This window comes from Cervus canadensis, chromosome 10, assembly GCF_019320065.1.
Source record: "Cervus canadensis isolate Bull #8, Minnesota chromosome 10, ASM1932006v1, whole genome shotgun sequence".
Taxonomy (NCBI): Eukaryota; Metazoa; Chordata; class Mammalia; order Artiodactyla; family Cervidae; genus Cervus; species Cervus canadensis.
This window is the reverse complement of record NC_057395.1, coordinates 66,519,759-66,535,584: the sequence shown is the minus strand read 5'-3', so window position 1 is coordinate 66,535,584 and position 15,826 is coordinate 66,519,759. Positions and strand designations below refer to the sequence as shown.

At 38.8% G+C, this 15,826-nt stretch overlaps 1 protein-coding gene and 2 pseudogenes across 2 annotated transcripts in view; all 3 read right to left on the bottom strand.

The window, feature by feature from the left end:
- DHX35 (DEAH-box helicase 35) overlaps positions 1-15,826 on the bottom strand; it is a 67,839-nt gene that overhangs the window by 40,848 nt on the left and 11,165 nt on the right. For both annotated transcript variants that reach the window (XM_043479491.1, XM_043479492.1), the window contains exons 4-5: positions 7,509-7,586; positions 2,020-2,124 (exon numbers count right to left, since the gene is read on the bottom strand). In XM_043479491.1, coding sequence (XP_043335426.1) covers positions 2,020-2,124; positions 7,509-7,586 — 183 coding nt within the window. The remainder of the gene's footprint in view (positions 1-2,019; positions 2,125-7,508; positions 7,587-15,826) is intronic.
- On the bottom strand, positions 873-968 carry LOC122449089 (annotated as a pseudogene).
- Positions 12,740-15,826, bottom strand: LOC122448281 (annotated as a pseudogene).

The following is a 15,826-nucleotide window of genomic DNA, read 5'->3' as shown; positions in this document are numbered from 1 at the left end:
CTACAATGTCCCGGAGGACCATAAACTTGCAGCTCCTGAGGTGAATAACCTCAACTTCAACTGATATTATTTTAGGAAGGCTGACTGGGGCTGTGGTCAGGAATACAAGCTATCACATCCGGCTGCTGGGTCAGATCTCCGCTCTTCCTCTTATTACCTGTGCAAACCCTGGGCAAGTTACTTACCCCCTCTGAGCCCAACTCCTCATTTGTAAAATGGAGAAAATAAAAGCATCTGTCTCACAGGGTTACTGTGAGAATTAAGTGGGAGAATTCAGTGCACATGTACAGGGCTTAGCAAGGGCCCCAGCACACAGAGAGAGCTCAAGAACGTCAATTATTAATATTATCATTAAGGATTAAGGAGTGTCTACGAATATGCTTTAGAAAAACACAGTTAACAACCAGATGCTGTTATTCTCACCCCAAAACAAATCAGTCTTTAACAAAGCTAAACATTTCCCTCACAGGCTACTCTTAGTATTTTTCCTTTTTGTTTCATTTTTTAAAGCAGGGTGCATGTCCATCGTATTTTTCTTGGACCTGATACGAGCTGCCACACATACACATAGAAGTACAAGTGAGAACGTGCCACCAATGACAGCCCATCAGTCGGGGGCTGAGTGCCTGGAAACCATTACCAAATGGAACACGAAACTTCTCATAAAAGACTCTCTAAAAAGAGTCATTTGATTATGCAAGTCACTAAAAGCTATCTAGAAATGAGCTAGTGTAAATGCATTTGGTGGTATAGAAGAATAAATCCCTTACCTAGAAAAATGAATGTCAAAGGTAAGAAAATACAGAAATTTAGAAAACAAGGTCCACATTTTTACAAATCACTGCATTTAGATCATCTAACTATTTTCAGTTCCTCTGCTGCAAACTGAGAGGTAACTGAGATTCTACACAATCAGAGAAACTTCTCTAGTAACGAACTATAGAAATGATCCCTGAAAGTATAGTCCTCGTAACTGAGATTCTAATAACGAATGTTTATTTCATCAAAGCATTTTCTTTTTTTTTAATTTAAACTTAAAATTTTTATTACTGAAGTATAGTTGATGTACAATACTATACAAGCCACAGGTGCACAATAGAGTGATTCACAAGTTTTAAAGATTATGCTCCAGTTACAGGTATTATAAAACATTAGCCATCGTCCCCATTTTGTACAATGTATCCTTGTAGCTTATTCTCTACACAGTAGTTTGTACTCCCTAAGCTCCTACCCCTGTACTGCCCCTCCCTCTTTCCTCTCCCCACAGGTAACCACGAATTTGTTCTCTGTGTCTGTGAGTCTGCTTCTTTTTTGCTATATTCACTAGTTTGTTTTATTTTTTAGATTCCGCACATAGGTGATATTATACAGTGTTTGTTTTTCTCCATCAAAGCATTTTCATCCATTGCTTCCAGCACTATCTGAAGAGAGTGATTCACACAGTGGAACACAGTAGACACTGCTAACTGTACCCTGATTCTATGATGCTAATTATTTTAATAGTAGCAACAAGGTCAAAGAACACACATAAAATCCATTATCATGTGAAAACAGGCCAGCGCTAATTAGCACAAATATTTGTGAATTCTACACTTTATCAATTTATACTATTTGTCCCTGTTTTTAAGTCTTTTATAGGTAAGTTTCTGTACTTAGACAGCTACGTGGATTGGTGGGGAAAAACAATGAAACACACATGTGAAAGGACAGCTTTGAGCTCTGGTTCTACCACCAATGAGCACATGACGTCAGGCGGTCACTCAACCTCCCAGGTCCTCAACCTCTTCACCTGAAGAACCAAGGGCGTAACTCGACTTCCAAAGTCCTTTCTGGGCTAAGACGTGAGGACACAGAAAGAGCTGTGCACCTCCCAGGCTGATTTCCCTGAGGGCCAGGATGCTCTCATACACTTTCTGTCATGGCATCAGAGGCTTAGTCAGCAGCACTGGCTGTGTGTTTTTACCTCTCCCCAAATAATCTTCTTCCTTATTTATAGCAGGAAAGCAGCTGTGACCTCACCTTAATTCTCGTGGCCAGCGGGTTGGTGCAGTCATCAAAGCGGATGCAGTAGCCCACCTCATGGCCCAGCACTGCACCCCTTTCCTCAGCCACTCTCCCTGCAACCTTTGGGAAGAAAGATCATGCTGAAAATAGAGACATAGAAATTACTGCCCAGAGCACATACTATGGAAAATCTAAAGGTCACTTATTTTTTAAACACTATGCTGAACACAGTGGAAAATGAAAAGAGAAGGGGCAGGTTAGCAGAGAACTAGTGTGATAATCTTTACAACGATAAACTACTTTACGTTGACTTGAGGCAACTTATAAGAACACTAAGTATGGAATAAAAATAGAATCATGTAAAAAGGTTACAGATCAGGATCAAAGAAATTATACATAAAATTCAAAAGGTCAAAGCCAATGAGAAAATTTTTAAAAACACAGATATGCCAAAGTTATTTAAGTTGAGCCACAAATTCAGCTCTAGGTTTCCTGGTGGCTGAAGCAAAAAGGGAAAAAGAAGAAATTTCAAGATTCATCCTTTTCCTAAAGCTTTCGTTAGCATACCAACTAGGGAGAAGTTTCCATGTCTTTATGCCTTGAAATAAAACAACTTCCACGGGACCACAAAGGCAAAAGAACAAGAATGACCAAATTCAACACTCGGTTACTGTTCATTTTCTCTTTGGAAACAAAAGAACAACATTTTCAGAGCAAGATAATCTAAAATGACTTGTAACAATGTCCCAGCTACCAAAACTACTAAAAGGTTAAGAATGCAGGTTAAAAAAATTTTTACATGAAAGATGAGATGAGAAAGTTAATGAAGGCTCCAAGTTAACATAATTTAAAAAAAAAAAATAACATACTATGAAGACCATAAAGTATAGATACAATTTTTACCTACCAATATATAACAAATGAAAGGTGAGGGTAGGAAAAACAAAACAAAACAAAGGTGAGGGTAGGAAAGATAAAAAAGAATCCAGCTATAAGATCTATTACTCCAGAAGGCCATTCATAGGCTATTAACTTAATAACAGAAAATATCTGGGGACTTCCCTGGCAGTCCAGTGGTTAGGACTCCAAGATTCCAATGCAAGAGGTGTGGGTTTGATCCCTAGTTGGGGAACTAGGATCCCACATGGCATGTGATGCAACCAAATTTAAAAAAAGAATGAATAAATAAAATAATTGCTGGACACTTTAAAAAATAAATAAATTTTTTAAAATATCTGATAAAATGAATAAACATAAAAGTAGAAGAGCAATAACACTTAGAATTTAGTTTACCTTGAAAGAAAATAAAGAGTTTAATGCTCATTATGTAAACTATCTAACTAAAAAAGACCCAAAGGGAAGCAAAATTATAGAGCTTTCCCGGGGACTCTACCAACCAACCCCCAGCATCTTGTCTCCTCCTTTCACAGGCGAGGCAGCCTCGCCACCTAGTCCCTGCGTCCTGAGTTTGGATCATAAGCTGACACAGGGCACGTCTGACACAGAGCTTTCAGCATCAGCCATTGGGCTGCAGCAGCCCCAGGTCCAGGAGTCCAGAGGCTCCCTGCATCCAGTGCTGCAAGCCGAGCACACTGGGCGTTATCTGACCATCAGTGTTTAAGAAACTGAAGAGCAGATGAGGACCAGAAAGTGGCCCTGCCCAGTGACTTGAAATTACAGATCTCAGAGGCCAAGACAGAATCTGTCATCAAGCAGCTGGTATGCACCACGGAATCTTTCAAAACATCTTATGAAACCAGAAATTCATCCTACACTGCTCTACCTCTGGAGGTTGCAGCTCCCAATAACCAGTATTTCACCAGGACAGTTTTGTTATTGTTATTGTTTCAATTCCAACCCTACAGATCATTAAACTATAAATCTTAAAAAGTGGCACAGAGAGTGTGTGCATACAGACACTGGAGCTTATGGGGAAAACCAGCTTGTAAAAGTGAGCATAAAGGAACCAACCTTTCCATAAAAATGTGATCATTTTATGAAGCCAAATATTTATTCACTATTTGTATACATTTGCTATAAAATGGATTTTATTTTCAAGTTCCTTTTCAGAAATTTTATGTATGGTCACACCACTAGACATCTGAAAAGCCATATTCTATGGGCTTTTTTAGGGAATTTTTTTTTTATCTCTACTGTATAAGTTCTATTCCCAATAAGCTCATCAATTAGATGGGATGAATAATGGTTTTTTGATAGAACAAACAGATATAGGAAAAAGGAGGCCAGAAGAAAACCAGGGACACTTCCCTGGTGATCCAGTGGTTAAGACTTTGCATTCTAACACAGAGAGTGTGGGTTCACTCCCTAGTCCGGGAGCTAAGACCCCACATGCCTCTCAGCCAAAAAACCAAAACACAGAACAGAAGCAGTACTATAACAAATTCAATGAAGACTTGCAAAAAAGAAAAGAAAGACTAACAACCAATGACCGAGCACTTCCTATGTGAAGGTGCTGTGCTCCGAGCTGTCACAAAATGTATCTTATTAAACATGCACCCAGTCCATTGGGTGGGCAAGAGACCCTCTTTTACAAAGCAAGAAACTGAAAAAAGACAAGCTTAGCAGTTGTCCTGAATCACAGGCCCAGGCAGGGCCTGTTCGTGAAGTCTAACCCAGACCAGGAGTCCAGTGAAATGCTCATTAAGGAGCTACCTCTCACTGAGATCAGGCAGTGGCTTATGCCATCTGTTCTTCGGCTCTGACACTGTTTTCGGATTTTAGTCTGCACACAAAAGTACTTGTGGAGATGGAGCATTTCAAACTTGACAGCTCTATTAATACTACTAGGCTAATTTATATACTCTTTGTCCTCTAAGAGAAAGCATGTGGTCTCATGGAAATTATCCATGGCTACAAATTTGGAGGAAAAATGCAAACTGATTAAGAGCTGGGATTCCAAACCACAAACAGAAAAAATTGCTCGAATGTTTTAAATAAGTGAATCATCTTTCATGACATCAAAGGTTAAATCTAATGCTGTAGTCAAGTTGCCAAACCACTACTTCCATTTTTAGATACACAGAAGAAATTGGAAAATGTTCATCAGTGATGTCTAACTAGAAGACAAGTAGAAAGTGAACTTTGGGGGTAAAGAATAATGAAGTAATTAAAACTTAATACAGAGGAAAAATAACTCAAGGAGATAGAATTAATTTCTTGTCCAGGTAGAGATGTCAAAATAAAGGCATTCTGGGGAATTCCCTGGTGACACGGTGGACAGGAATCCGCCTGCCAATGCATGGGACATGGGATCGATCCCTGGTCCGGGAAAATGCCACGTGCCACAGAGGAATAAGCCCTGGAGCCACAACTACTGAGCCTGTGTGCTGCAACTACTGAAGCCCACACACCCTGGACCCCACGCTCAGCAACAGGAGAGGCAACTGCAATGAGAAGCTGCACTGCAACAAAGAGTGGCCCCCACTTCTCACAACCAGAGAAAAGGCCGCACAGCAACAAAGACCCAGGGCAGCCAAAAACAAATAATCAGATTTAAAAGAAAAAATAAATTATAAAAGTATTACCCAGAGAGACAGAATTCAGCCAAAGAAATCCAGTTTCAAAAAAAATCACAAGCTTAAGCTAAAACAGCTTAAAGAAGAGATAAAGTCACAGCAGAGTCGAAGAGAAACAAGGTCTCAAATGGACAGGTCAGAAAAATCAACTTGTGGACATCCTCCAGATCTCACAGCCTGGCCCTGAAAGAAACTACAGAGAGGCTTTTCCCAAACATGAAGACAATCCCCCTAATTTACACAATGCTAAAAATGTCAGTTACAAAGCTAAAGGAGCTTCTCTAGTATCAGCAACACAAAGCAAAGCTGAATCACCCACACTATAGACACTAAAATACTGTTCTACTCTCATTGAGGGAAAAATAATAGAAAACCGTCAGGTAAAGAGGTGCTCAGTGGGGATAGACCAAAAATTGCAGGAAAAAAGATTTACAGAAATGTGTCAGACAGTTAATTAATAAAAATACTATGTTATTTTCTGGGTTTTTAAAAAAATGTTGGTGGTATTAATCAGGGTTTTTCTTTTTATCTTATCAGTTTTTAAAATTTGTAATGTAATATCACCTCCCATTTTAAATATTCACTTCTCTAATAGAGGGGGAAAAAAAAGCGCAAAGAAGTGACTATGAGACCCAGGTAGAGATGCAAAGAAAACAAAATCGAATAAATCTGACTAAAAACAATCATGAACACTGAGGACAGGCTTAAAGAAATATCACAAAACAAACTGGAAAGGCGATGATCCCAGAGATAGTGATAAATACTAAAAAGACACAAAGGCAATCTAAAAGACACTTAATTGGTGCTCTTGGAAAAGAGAAAAAAAAAATAAATGGTACAGAAAAGTATGCCAAGATATAACAGAAGAAAACCTGCCCTGATATAAAGAGATTTAATGTGAAGATTAAAAGTTCTTCCACATTTAAGAAAAAATGAGACAGAACAATCAGCATCAAGACATATCCCAATGAAACAGCAGTATTACAAGCATTCAAGCAGAAAAAGCAAGCCTGGAAGGTGAGGGGGGCTCCAGTGGATCTCAGACCTCAGACTATTTCTATACAGCGATGCTTGAGGCCAAAAGGCAGCAGGGCAATACCTATAGGGCTCTTACAGAGTGCAAATCAAGAATAAGACCACAATCAGACATTCTCAGGCATATACAATTCAGCCAATCAAGAAGTAAAGTGCAAAAAAAAAAAAAAGTGAAATGAGCAGTTCAAGGTTGGCAAAACCATGGAAAATAATTAGCAATTATTAAACTAGAATTAAAGTTAAATGCCTGTGGGAGTTATGATTACAGAAAAGAACATGTACTTATAATCTTGAAATTAAAATTATAGTTCGGAATTTATCACAAATGGAGGAAAGAAAGGTGGAAAGAATAAGCATGCTAATTTATGCTTCTTTTATAATAGGCAACTACCTATAACATAGTTCCAAAAATAAGTAACCTTCTAAAGCTTTCTATAATCCTTTTTCTTCACTTTCAAGCTTTAATAACTTCTCCTGTGCTGAACAAATACTTACCCAAAGTTCAGTACTCCAAAGTTCCCATTTCAATGCAGTTTCTTCTTTTGTTAAATACAGCAAAAGCAAATATATGGCTACGAACCCATTTTTATAAAATTATTTCTATCCATCTAGCCAATTATTTATCTAAACATAAAATGAAGCTTAAAATGATGCTCACAAACATTCACACTGTCTTTGCTTTGTGGTGAGATTTGGTTTTTTTTTTCCTAATTACTTTTTCTGTTTGACTTTAGTAATTTATTATTACATAAAAATTCATAATGTACAGGTATCAATTTTACAAAAATAATCAGATCATAGTTCTTTTTAAGTTGAAGAATTCAATTCTTGAGGAGCAGTGTCATATTCATCTGGAGCTTGTAGGAAAGAAGAAAAAAGAAGCCACTGAAATACAGACACAGGCAGAGTCCTTCCAGGAGAAAGGAAACTCACTGTAACGGCAGCCACTCTCCGGGGCTGGGTGACTCCCACCACTCTTCCTTCGGCCGTCCAGCCAGCTTCTGCCAGGTACTGCAAATAAAATCATGTTTCAGCACACACCTGACACCACTTCACCAGAAACAATCTACCCCAGGATGACCCTGGGTTGAAATTACCGAGAAAGGAAGTAACAGATGGTTCTTATTTCAGCAGGTATTTAAAAAATTATTTTGCAGATGAGGGATTTGAGGTTTGGAAATGTAAGGTCATTTGCTTTAAGTTCATAGCACATGCATAATAAATTCAACATTCTAACTCCCCCGTCTTATAAAATGTCCCCATACTTCAGCTGCCTCAAGGAATAGAAAAACTATCCATTGGTCCCTCAAAACACTGATAAATCTGTAGAACAAAGAATTTTAAAGTACATACATAGACAGTTCAATGAACATCAACCATACAAAATATTTTAACCAAAGTAACTAAAAATAATTATAATTTTTATAAAGACCAATAAAACATATGTCATTGCAAAAAATTAGATTTTAAATACATGTAAGTATTCCATTAGATATCCGTATACATTAAATTTGATTATCTATGTATTTATTTGCCACATACACTTATTTCTTAACTATTTGATTATATGCTTTTAAATCCAAAATGGGTTAACAGTGGTTAGCACAGGTACATGTTTTTGTAATGTCTAAATTGTTTTACAATAAATACATATATTACTTCTATAACAGAAACAAAAAGATTAAAAATACTACATGTATCTGCTTATTTCTTCAAAAGGAAGGGCAAACTAGAAATTAAAGAGAATGGCTTTCTGAGGTGGATCAGTAGGAAAGGGGTGAAAAAGGGGAGGAAAAGGGGAGAAACTGAAACAGGCCAGCAGAGACAAAGAGCGACAATGTTCTGAGCAGACCTCTGTGTGCGGCCTTGACTCTCAGAACCACAGTCACGCTGCAGGTACTCTTCAAATACCCAAATACACCAAAAAAGCAACCAGGATGTCAAGGGAAACCAAAAAGAAATGCAAACACTAACAAATGACCCTATCTGTATACAAATGAATAACTGACCACCCTGAAGAGGGTGGAGAAGTAAATCAACCTAGGATATTGGAAAACAGAATCTTAACTGAAAGTCAATGACAAAAAGAACAGTACCTCAATGCTACAATCTAGTTAGTAAATGTCAGGGGTATGGGCTAGCAATTCTGGAGCTTTTTATGTGCTCACTAGAGTTTGGCCACCTGATGTGAACAACTGACTCACTGGAAAAGACCCTGACGCTGGGAAAGATTGAAGGCAGGAGGAGAAAGGGACGACAGATGGTTGGATGGTATCACTGACTCGATGGACATGAGTTTGAGCAAACTCCAGGAGCTGGTGATAAACAGGAAAGCCTGGTGTGCTGCAGTCCATGGGGCTGCAAAGAGTCGGACATGACTGAGCTACTGAACTGAACTGAGAGTTCAACAAATAAATAAATACATTGCAGACGATGAGGATGGCGTTTCTCACTATGGAAGAAGAGTTACAGATAAGGAAAGGCTAGAATGAGTCCTATGCCGTTGGACTGGAATCAATGAAGTATCAGCATAAATTGTGATTTTTAACACATACACAGATTGGCACAGAAATATAATAAGTGTTTTTACGTAGGAATTTAATACTTTGCTGATAGTTCAGTTGGTAAAGAATCCTCCTGCAATGCAGGAGACTCCAGTTCGATTCCTGGGTCAGGAAGATCTGCTGGAGAAGGGATAGGCCACCCACTTCAGTATTCTTGGGCTTCCCTTAAGGCTCAGCCGAAAAGAATCCACCTGCAATGCAGGAGACCTTAGTTTGATTCCTGGGTTAGGAAGATCCCCTGGAGAAGGGAAAGGTTACCCACTCCAGTATTCTGGCCTGGAGAATTCCATAGACTGTATAGTCCATCACAAAGAGTAGGACATGACTGAGCAACTTTCACTTTCACTTTAATAAGTATATTATATATATTTTTATATATATTATATATATATATATAATATATGTACATAATTAAGGAAGTCCTAAGTCTGCCCACTGAGTCTGCCCACTGAGACTTATAGCAAAGACACCTCTGTAGTAGTAAGCACTCTAGCACCAAAATATTGATTTTTAAACAGCATTTCCCAATAAGAGGAACCAGGGCTCCTTGGAGAGGTGGTTGACCCCAAGGTTAGTGCAGGAAAAATAAAAGATAAGCATGAAATAGCTTCTGTTACTAGAAAGTAAGGAAGTGTTAAAAAATGAATGGAGTCTTTTAGAAAGAACACCAGAGCCAAATACAAGGAGCTCCTAATGACCAAAGCTGGACCACTTTGACCAACACAATAAATAATGACAGCACTGGGTTTTAACCCATACAACAAAAGAAATCACCATGAGTCCATGCTGATATACACAAATAACTGGATAAATAAATAAATGAAGGAGAAAGGGCAGTTCTTCCTTACAGGAGATTTCACTTAATAAAGGCAGAGGGAAAAGGAATAGAGAACATCATCATTAGGCAAAAACCTGAATAACTGCTGCAGACAAGATCCACCAAGGGATGCTAAAACTAGTAGGTGACAGTTTGAAAGGAGCAGAATATTTGCAGTCTAAAAATATCTCCTCCAAGATACTGACAACTACAAAGGGAAAAACAGTAACTTTGTAGGTGAAACCTGGGACCTTAACAGTGATCAAATTAACCTCATCAGAGATGAAGCTTTTTAATATTTCAGCCCTCTTGATACAAGGCACTAATAAGGACACATCATTTTCTATGGGAGTCTTGCCAAAAATGCAAGCTCATTCTAATCATGAGAAAACATCACATAAACCCAGACTGAGGAACACTCTATAAAATAAATGCCCAGTACTCTTGAAAAATGTCATGATCATAAAAGATGAAGAAAGACTGAGGAACTCTCACAGACCGCAGGAGACCAGGGAGAAATAACAACTAAATCCAATGCAAGAATCTGGATCTTCTGAGAAAGAACACTGGTGGGAAAATTGATGAGATTTAAGTAAGACTTACAGTCTAGCTACTGGTATTATTAATGTCCTACTTTTGATTACTGTACCATGTATGGGAAGTGATGTAAGGGGTGTAGGGGAATTTTGTATTACTTTTGCAACTTTCCTGTTAGTCTAAAATTAGCTAAAGATAATAATTTAAAAATGACTATAAGGAACAAATTGTTTTAGATAATGTAGGTTTTTTGTCATAAAAACTGTGAAGTTTCTCTCTTTTGCATTGAATACAAAATACTACCAATCACCCCAATCAACACAAATGCAGAAAGAGAACTATAAGAATAATGGCTAAGATTCACCTAGCACATCACTAAGTGTCAGCAACTGTCTGGCATGCATAACCCAGTTTAATTCTCACAACAAATCCAATTCAGAAGGTACCAGCATCATCAACAATTTAGAGATGAGGAAACAAACAGGTCATAGGACTTGTCCAAGGACACAGATAAAAATCTAAGAGTTGGGATCCAAGCTCAGCAAACCAAAGCCACATAACCAGGACACAATTCTACCATCCAAAATAAAACACACTCATTTGCAGGCAATCTCTTAGTAGTAGTGTTAACAGAAAGAAAAACTAAGTCTGTGACAATAAAACTGACCATGAAGCCAATCTCTCAATAGAACTGAGATTCAGACTTCTGCTTGCTTATGGTTGCTGACAAGTGGAAATATAAAGATGCTGCAAATGTAGGTATAGTGCGGACATCAAAAGGGGGTGTCACAGAGGGAGACTGTTCAATTCCATCTCAGTTCTCTCTGCTCTTTTTAAGGGTCATCAAATCTGGTCTTCTTGTTGAACTGTGGGATTAGGAAGAACTCCACTGAAAACTTTAATAAAAATTATAGCAAAGAACTTGTTTTCACAGTCCACTGTTTTGACAGAGCTCTAGAAAAAAAAAATCATTTAGCTTCCACATACAGTTTGTGAGATTTCAAAACTGGTGCAGGGTGCTAGGGCATGCTGTACTTTTCCAAGGAAAGATATTACATAAATCTAGCAAAATAGTTTGTTGACAAAAACTTGCTTCATATTCTTGCCATGACCTTCAGTTCCTCAGTCCTTCCAATTTTCCTATGCTGTAAATAACTCATATTTAGCTCCACAAGAAGGTGGAAACTGTGACTGTCTCAGAGAAGTGGAACTGAGTGGTAAGGAAAAAGAGGATAATCCACGGCAAAGAGAGCAGGTATTTGGGCCAATAACATAATCAATCACAACCCTCTAGTCATTTTCAGCAAAGCTTAGAAAATTCACTTTTTACCATCTATTCCTTTGTACCATGAATGGATTCCCTATTCAGAAAATACAATGCTTATTTTAAAATACAACTCCTAGAATTTCTCTGGCAGTACAGTAGTTGAGACTTTGCCTTCCCATGGAGAGGGTGCAGGTTCAATCCCTGGTCAGGAAGCTAAGATCCCACATGCCTCACGGCCAAAAAAACCAAAACATGAAACAGAAGCAATACTGCAACAAACTCAATAAAGACTTTAAAAATGGTCCACATTAAAAAACTCCTAAAACAATACAGTTCCTTAAAAACAATTAAATTCAAATGCATATGCCCTTTGACCCAGCAACTTATAACTACTATATTTATTCTGTAAGTATACCCGTATGTGTATAAACTGAGATAGGTGCCAACTGACGCACAGCATCACTGTGAGAACACAAAACTGGAAACAAGCTAAATGTCTACCGACTGGGAACTAGAAAAATACATTATGTAGAATCTATGCAGCTGATAAGAGAATGATACATTGAGTGGAAGAAAAAAACAAGGTGCATAAAACATGTATTGAGACTACGACTTGAAGTTTCAAAAGGGGAAGAATATATATATATATGTATATATATTTCCCTGTAAAAAATACGTGTGTAAAACCAATTAAAAAAAAAAATCTCTGTCTAAGAAACCTGTAGCATCAATTACACCTGCATAAAAGAAGTATCAGAAGACAGGGCAGGGAGGTGGGAGGGAGGGGACATACGTATACCTATGGCTGATCCATGTTGATATATGGCAGAAACCAACACAACGCTGTAAAACAATTATCCTCCAATCAAAAATAATTTTTAAGTGTTAAAAAAAAGAAAAAAAGAAGATAGGGCAGAAGGGGAAATCTTTCTCTTTTTATATCCTTTTGTGTCTTTTGAATTTTAAACCATGTGAACCTATTAAACATTCCCCCCAAATTAAAAATACTAGAATAAAACTTAAAAAAAGAAACTACCTGTGTTTGCTGCCACACTGCCCAGGCTGGATTCTCAGACCCCACTGCTTTCTCCCCTTCAGAACGTTCTTTCCTGGACTCAGCCCCTCACAGGTGCTCTCTGCTCCCTGGCAGCTAGGCCTGACGGGGGGCAATGACCAGATCGTTGTGCTATACTGTATCATTGATCCAGATATCTGCTACCCATCCCTGCGGGAGGACTACATGCGCTGCCACCCTACTGCTATCAGACCTGGCCACGTCATTTGCTGTGACCGATGAATGTGACAAGTGTCACTTCCGGTCCACAGTTTTAAGCGCCAACTCATGACCCTGTCATCTACTACAAGATCCACAAGTCCCAGACAGGAGCTGCGCCATCATCCTGGGTCCCAGTGACCATGTGGGAGCAACCCATACCTTGGGTCATCAACCCCAAAAGACCACACAGTACGAGGAAGAAAGAAACCTTTGTGCTCTTAAGCCACAGAGATTTTCAGGTTCTTTGTTATCATAACAGAGTTTATCCTCAGCTGACTCAACAATCACACCAACTAATTCAAAACAAACTAAGGTCATCTAATGCCATGTGGCCATTAACCTCTGCGCTACATCCCCCTTCTCACCACTCTCTACAGTGTCCTCACCGGTAACATAAAGATAATAATAGTGCCTATCTCACAGGCCACTCAGGATGAAACAGATTAGTATGTGTAAAGTGATCGCTTTATGTAGCACTTATTACTACTTATTGTTACTTGGTTTATTATCATTGTTATTAATATTACTCTCTGATAATCTCTCAGTAATGTAACATGGTCCTTCTCCTGTGTCTCTAAGAAACAAATAATATGCTAGGGTTTTTTCTTTTTTTTGAGGTGCTAAATACTCTTTATTTGATGCTACACATAAACCACACTAAAATGCCTTTCATTAAGTAAAAGGCAATATTTTAGACAGAGAATTTTAATTAAATTGGCATAGTTAAGACCAAAAAGATAAAGTGGACATTGTCAGTGTATCTTTAACCCTTGCCTTAACAGACTAATTGAAACACACTTGAATCTTGCTCTGTTCTATGTGACAGTGAAGGGAGTGTCTCAGTATTTTAATATATTAATATGATCAGTTCTAGAAATCTACATATATAACCAATCCCCTAAAGGGTTTGAGAAGGCATTCACCACCTCCCTGAAAAGGTTAACATTCGTTATTCACATTCAATCATCCCTTTAGAAGAGGAAAAGAGTGATAATACTTGTTGAGCCAGAATTACTATCAAAATTCAAAAAGCTGATCAAATTCATTTAGCCACACACCAATCTTATTGAAATCAGGTTTGTCCAACAGAAATATTCCATCAGCCATGCAAGATCTGAATTTTAGTGTATGAGCTCAATTTAAATATGGTACACACAAAAACTCATGAGATATTTCTGTTTCATAATAAATAAGACAGTGGCCAACTATTACTCATTAGTAGCTTTTTTGAGATAAGTTAGCAAGTCTTCCCTTTCTTTCTTCTCTTTAATGTCAGCGAAGATTATTTTTGTTCCAGGGATGTACTTCTTGGGATTCTCCAAGTATTGTATCAGCATCTCCTCTCCCCAGGTGATGCCTTGGTTCCTGCTGGCACTGGTTTAAGAGAATCTAGCTGCCTGACCTGTCTTTTGCTCAAGCGGACCATGGAGATTCTGCCCAGTTTTGTGTTTGCCTCTCTTTTCCACAGTACGGCACTGGGCATGCTTCTGAATAAAAACCTCCCAGTCCTTCTCAACATCACCCATTTCTAAATCATTCTTTCTTCGTGCGCAGCTGAGAGGTCCTACTCACAAGGCAAACGTCCTGGTCTCTCTATGCTGGGGTCTTGGTACCATCTACACATATGTTCTCCCTCCAGATCCCCCATCTCCTCTCCTCTGCTGTCCTTTCCCTTCTGCCCACTATTCCCCAGCTGCACACTAGATCACCTGGGCAACTTTTAAGAAATACCTATGTTGGGGCCCCATCCTACATCCAATATTGTGTTGGATAAAAGAAGCTTTACTTTTTCTTTCTAAGAGTTCAAAAATAGGCAGAACTAATCTACAGTGCTAGAAGACAGAATAAAAGTTATGCTTGTGCATGTATGCTTGTAGGAGCAGGAAGAAACGGCAAGAGTCCAGAAGAGGACACAGGGTCCTCCAGGGTGCCAGTGATGTTCTATTTCTTGATTTGGGTGCTGGCAGTACCACTGTATTCACCTGTGAAGGTGTACCAAGCTACAGTTATGATCTATGATGTCAGAAGTATACATATTTTATACTTCAATAAAAATCTATATTAAAAAAGCAAAGAAAAACCTGCAAGGACTCTTATCCCTGACCACTTAAATATCATTCCTCACCCTCCAAGTCGAGGCTCTTAAGACACACTTCAACTTTCACCCTGTCTTTCCACTCTTGATCCTACCTGACCACTCTGTTGAGCCCCAAACACCTCTGCACTCCAGTATCTCTACCCACAGTATTCACTGCATGAGGACATCTTCCCAGCCAGTGTCCACTGATCGTTCAAAGTCTATCTCTTTGTCTTATTTCCCCCTTTCTTTCATTTTAAGATCTATTTCAAATGCCATTTCTCTTACAAGACCTTTCCTGATCCTTCTTTTCACTTCTATCCACACCACAAATGATCTTGCCCTCTAAGGGAGATTTCTTCCATAGCACTGTATAATTCTATAATACATTGTCCATTTGTATTCTCAAGTATAGCTGCATCCGTCTTACCCCTCCTCTTCTGCCTGCTAATGCAGGAGACATGGGTTCGATCTGCAGTCCGGGAAGATTCTGCACGCTGCGGGGCAGCTAAGCCCATGCGCCACAGTTACTGAGCCCGTGTGCTGTAAAGCCTGTGCTCCACAGAAAGAGAAGCCACGGCGATGAGAAGCCGTGCACCACAGCTAGAGAGGAGCCCCACTTGCTGCAACTAGAGAAAGCCTGTGCACGGCAATGAAGGCCCAGCACAGCCGAAAAGAGAGAAGGAACGTGTTGCAAAAATAAATAAATATAT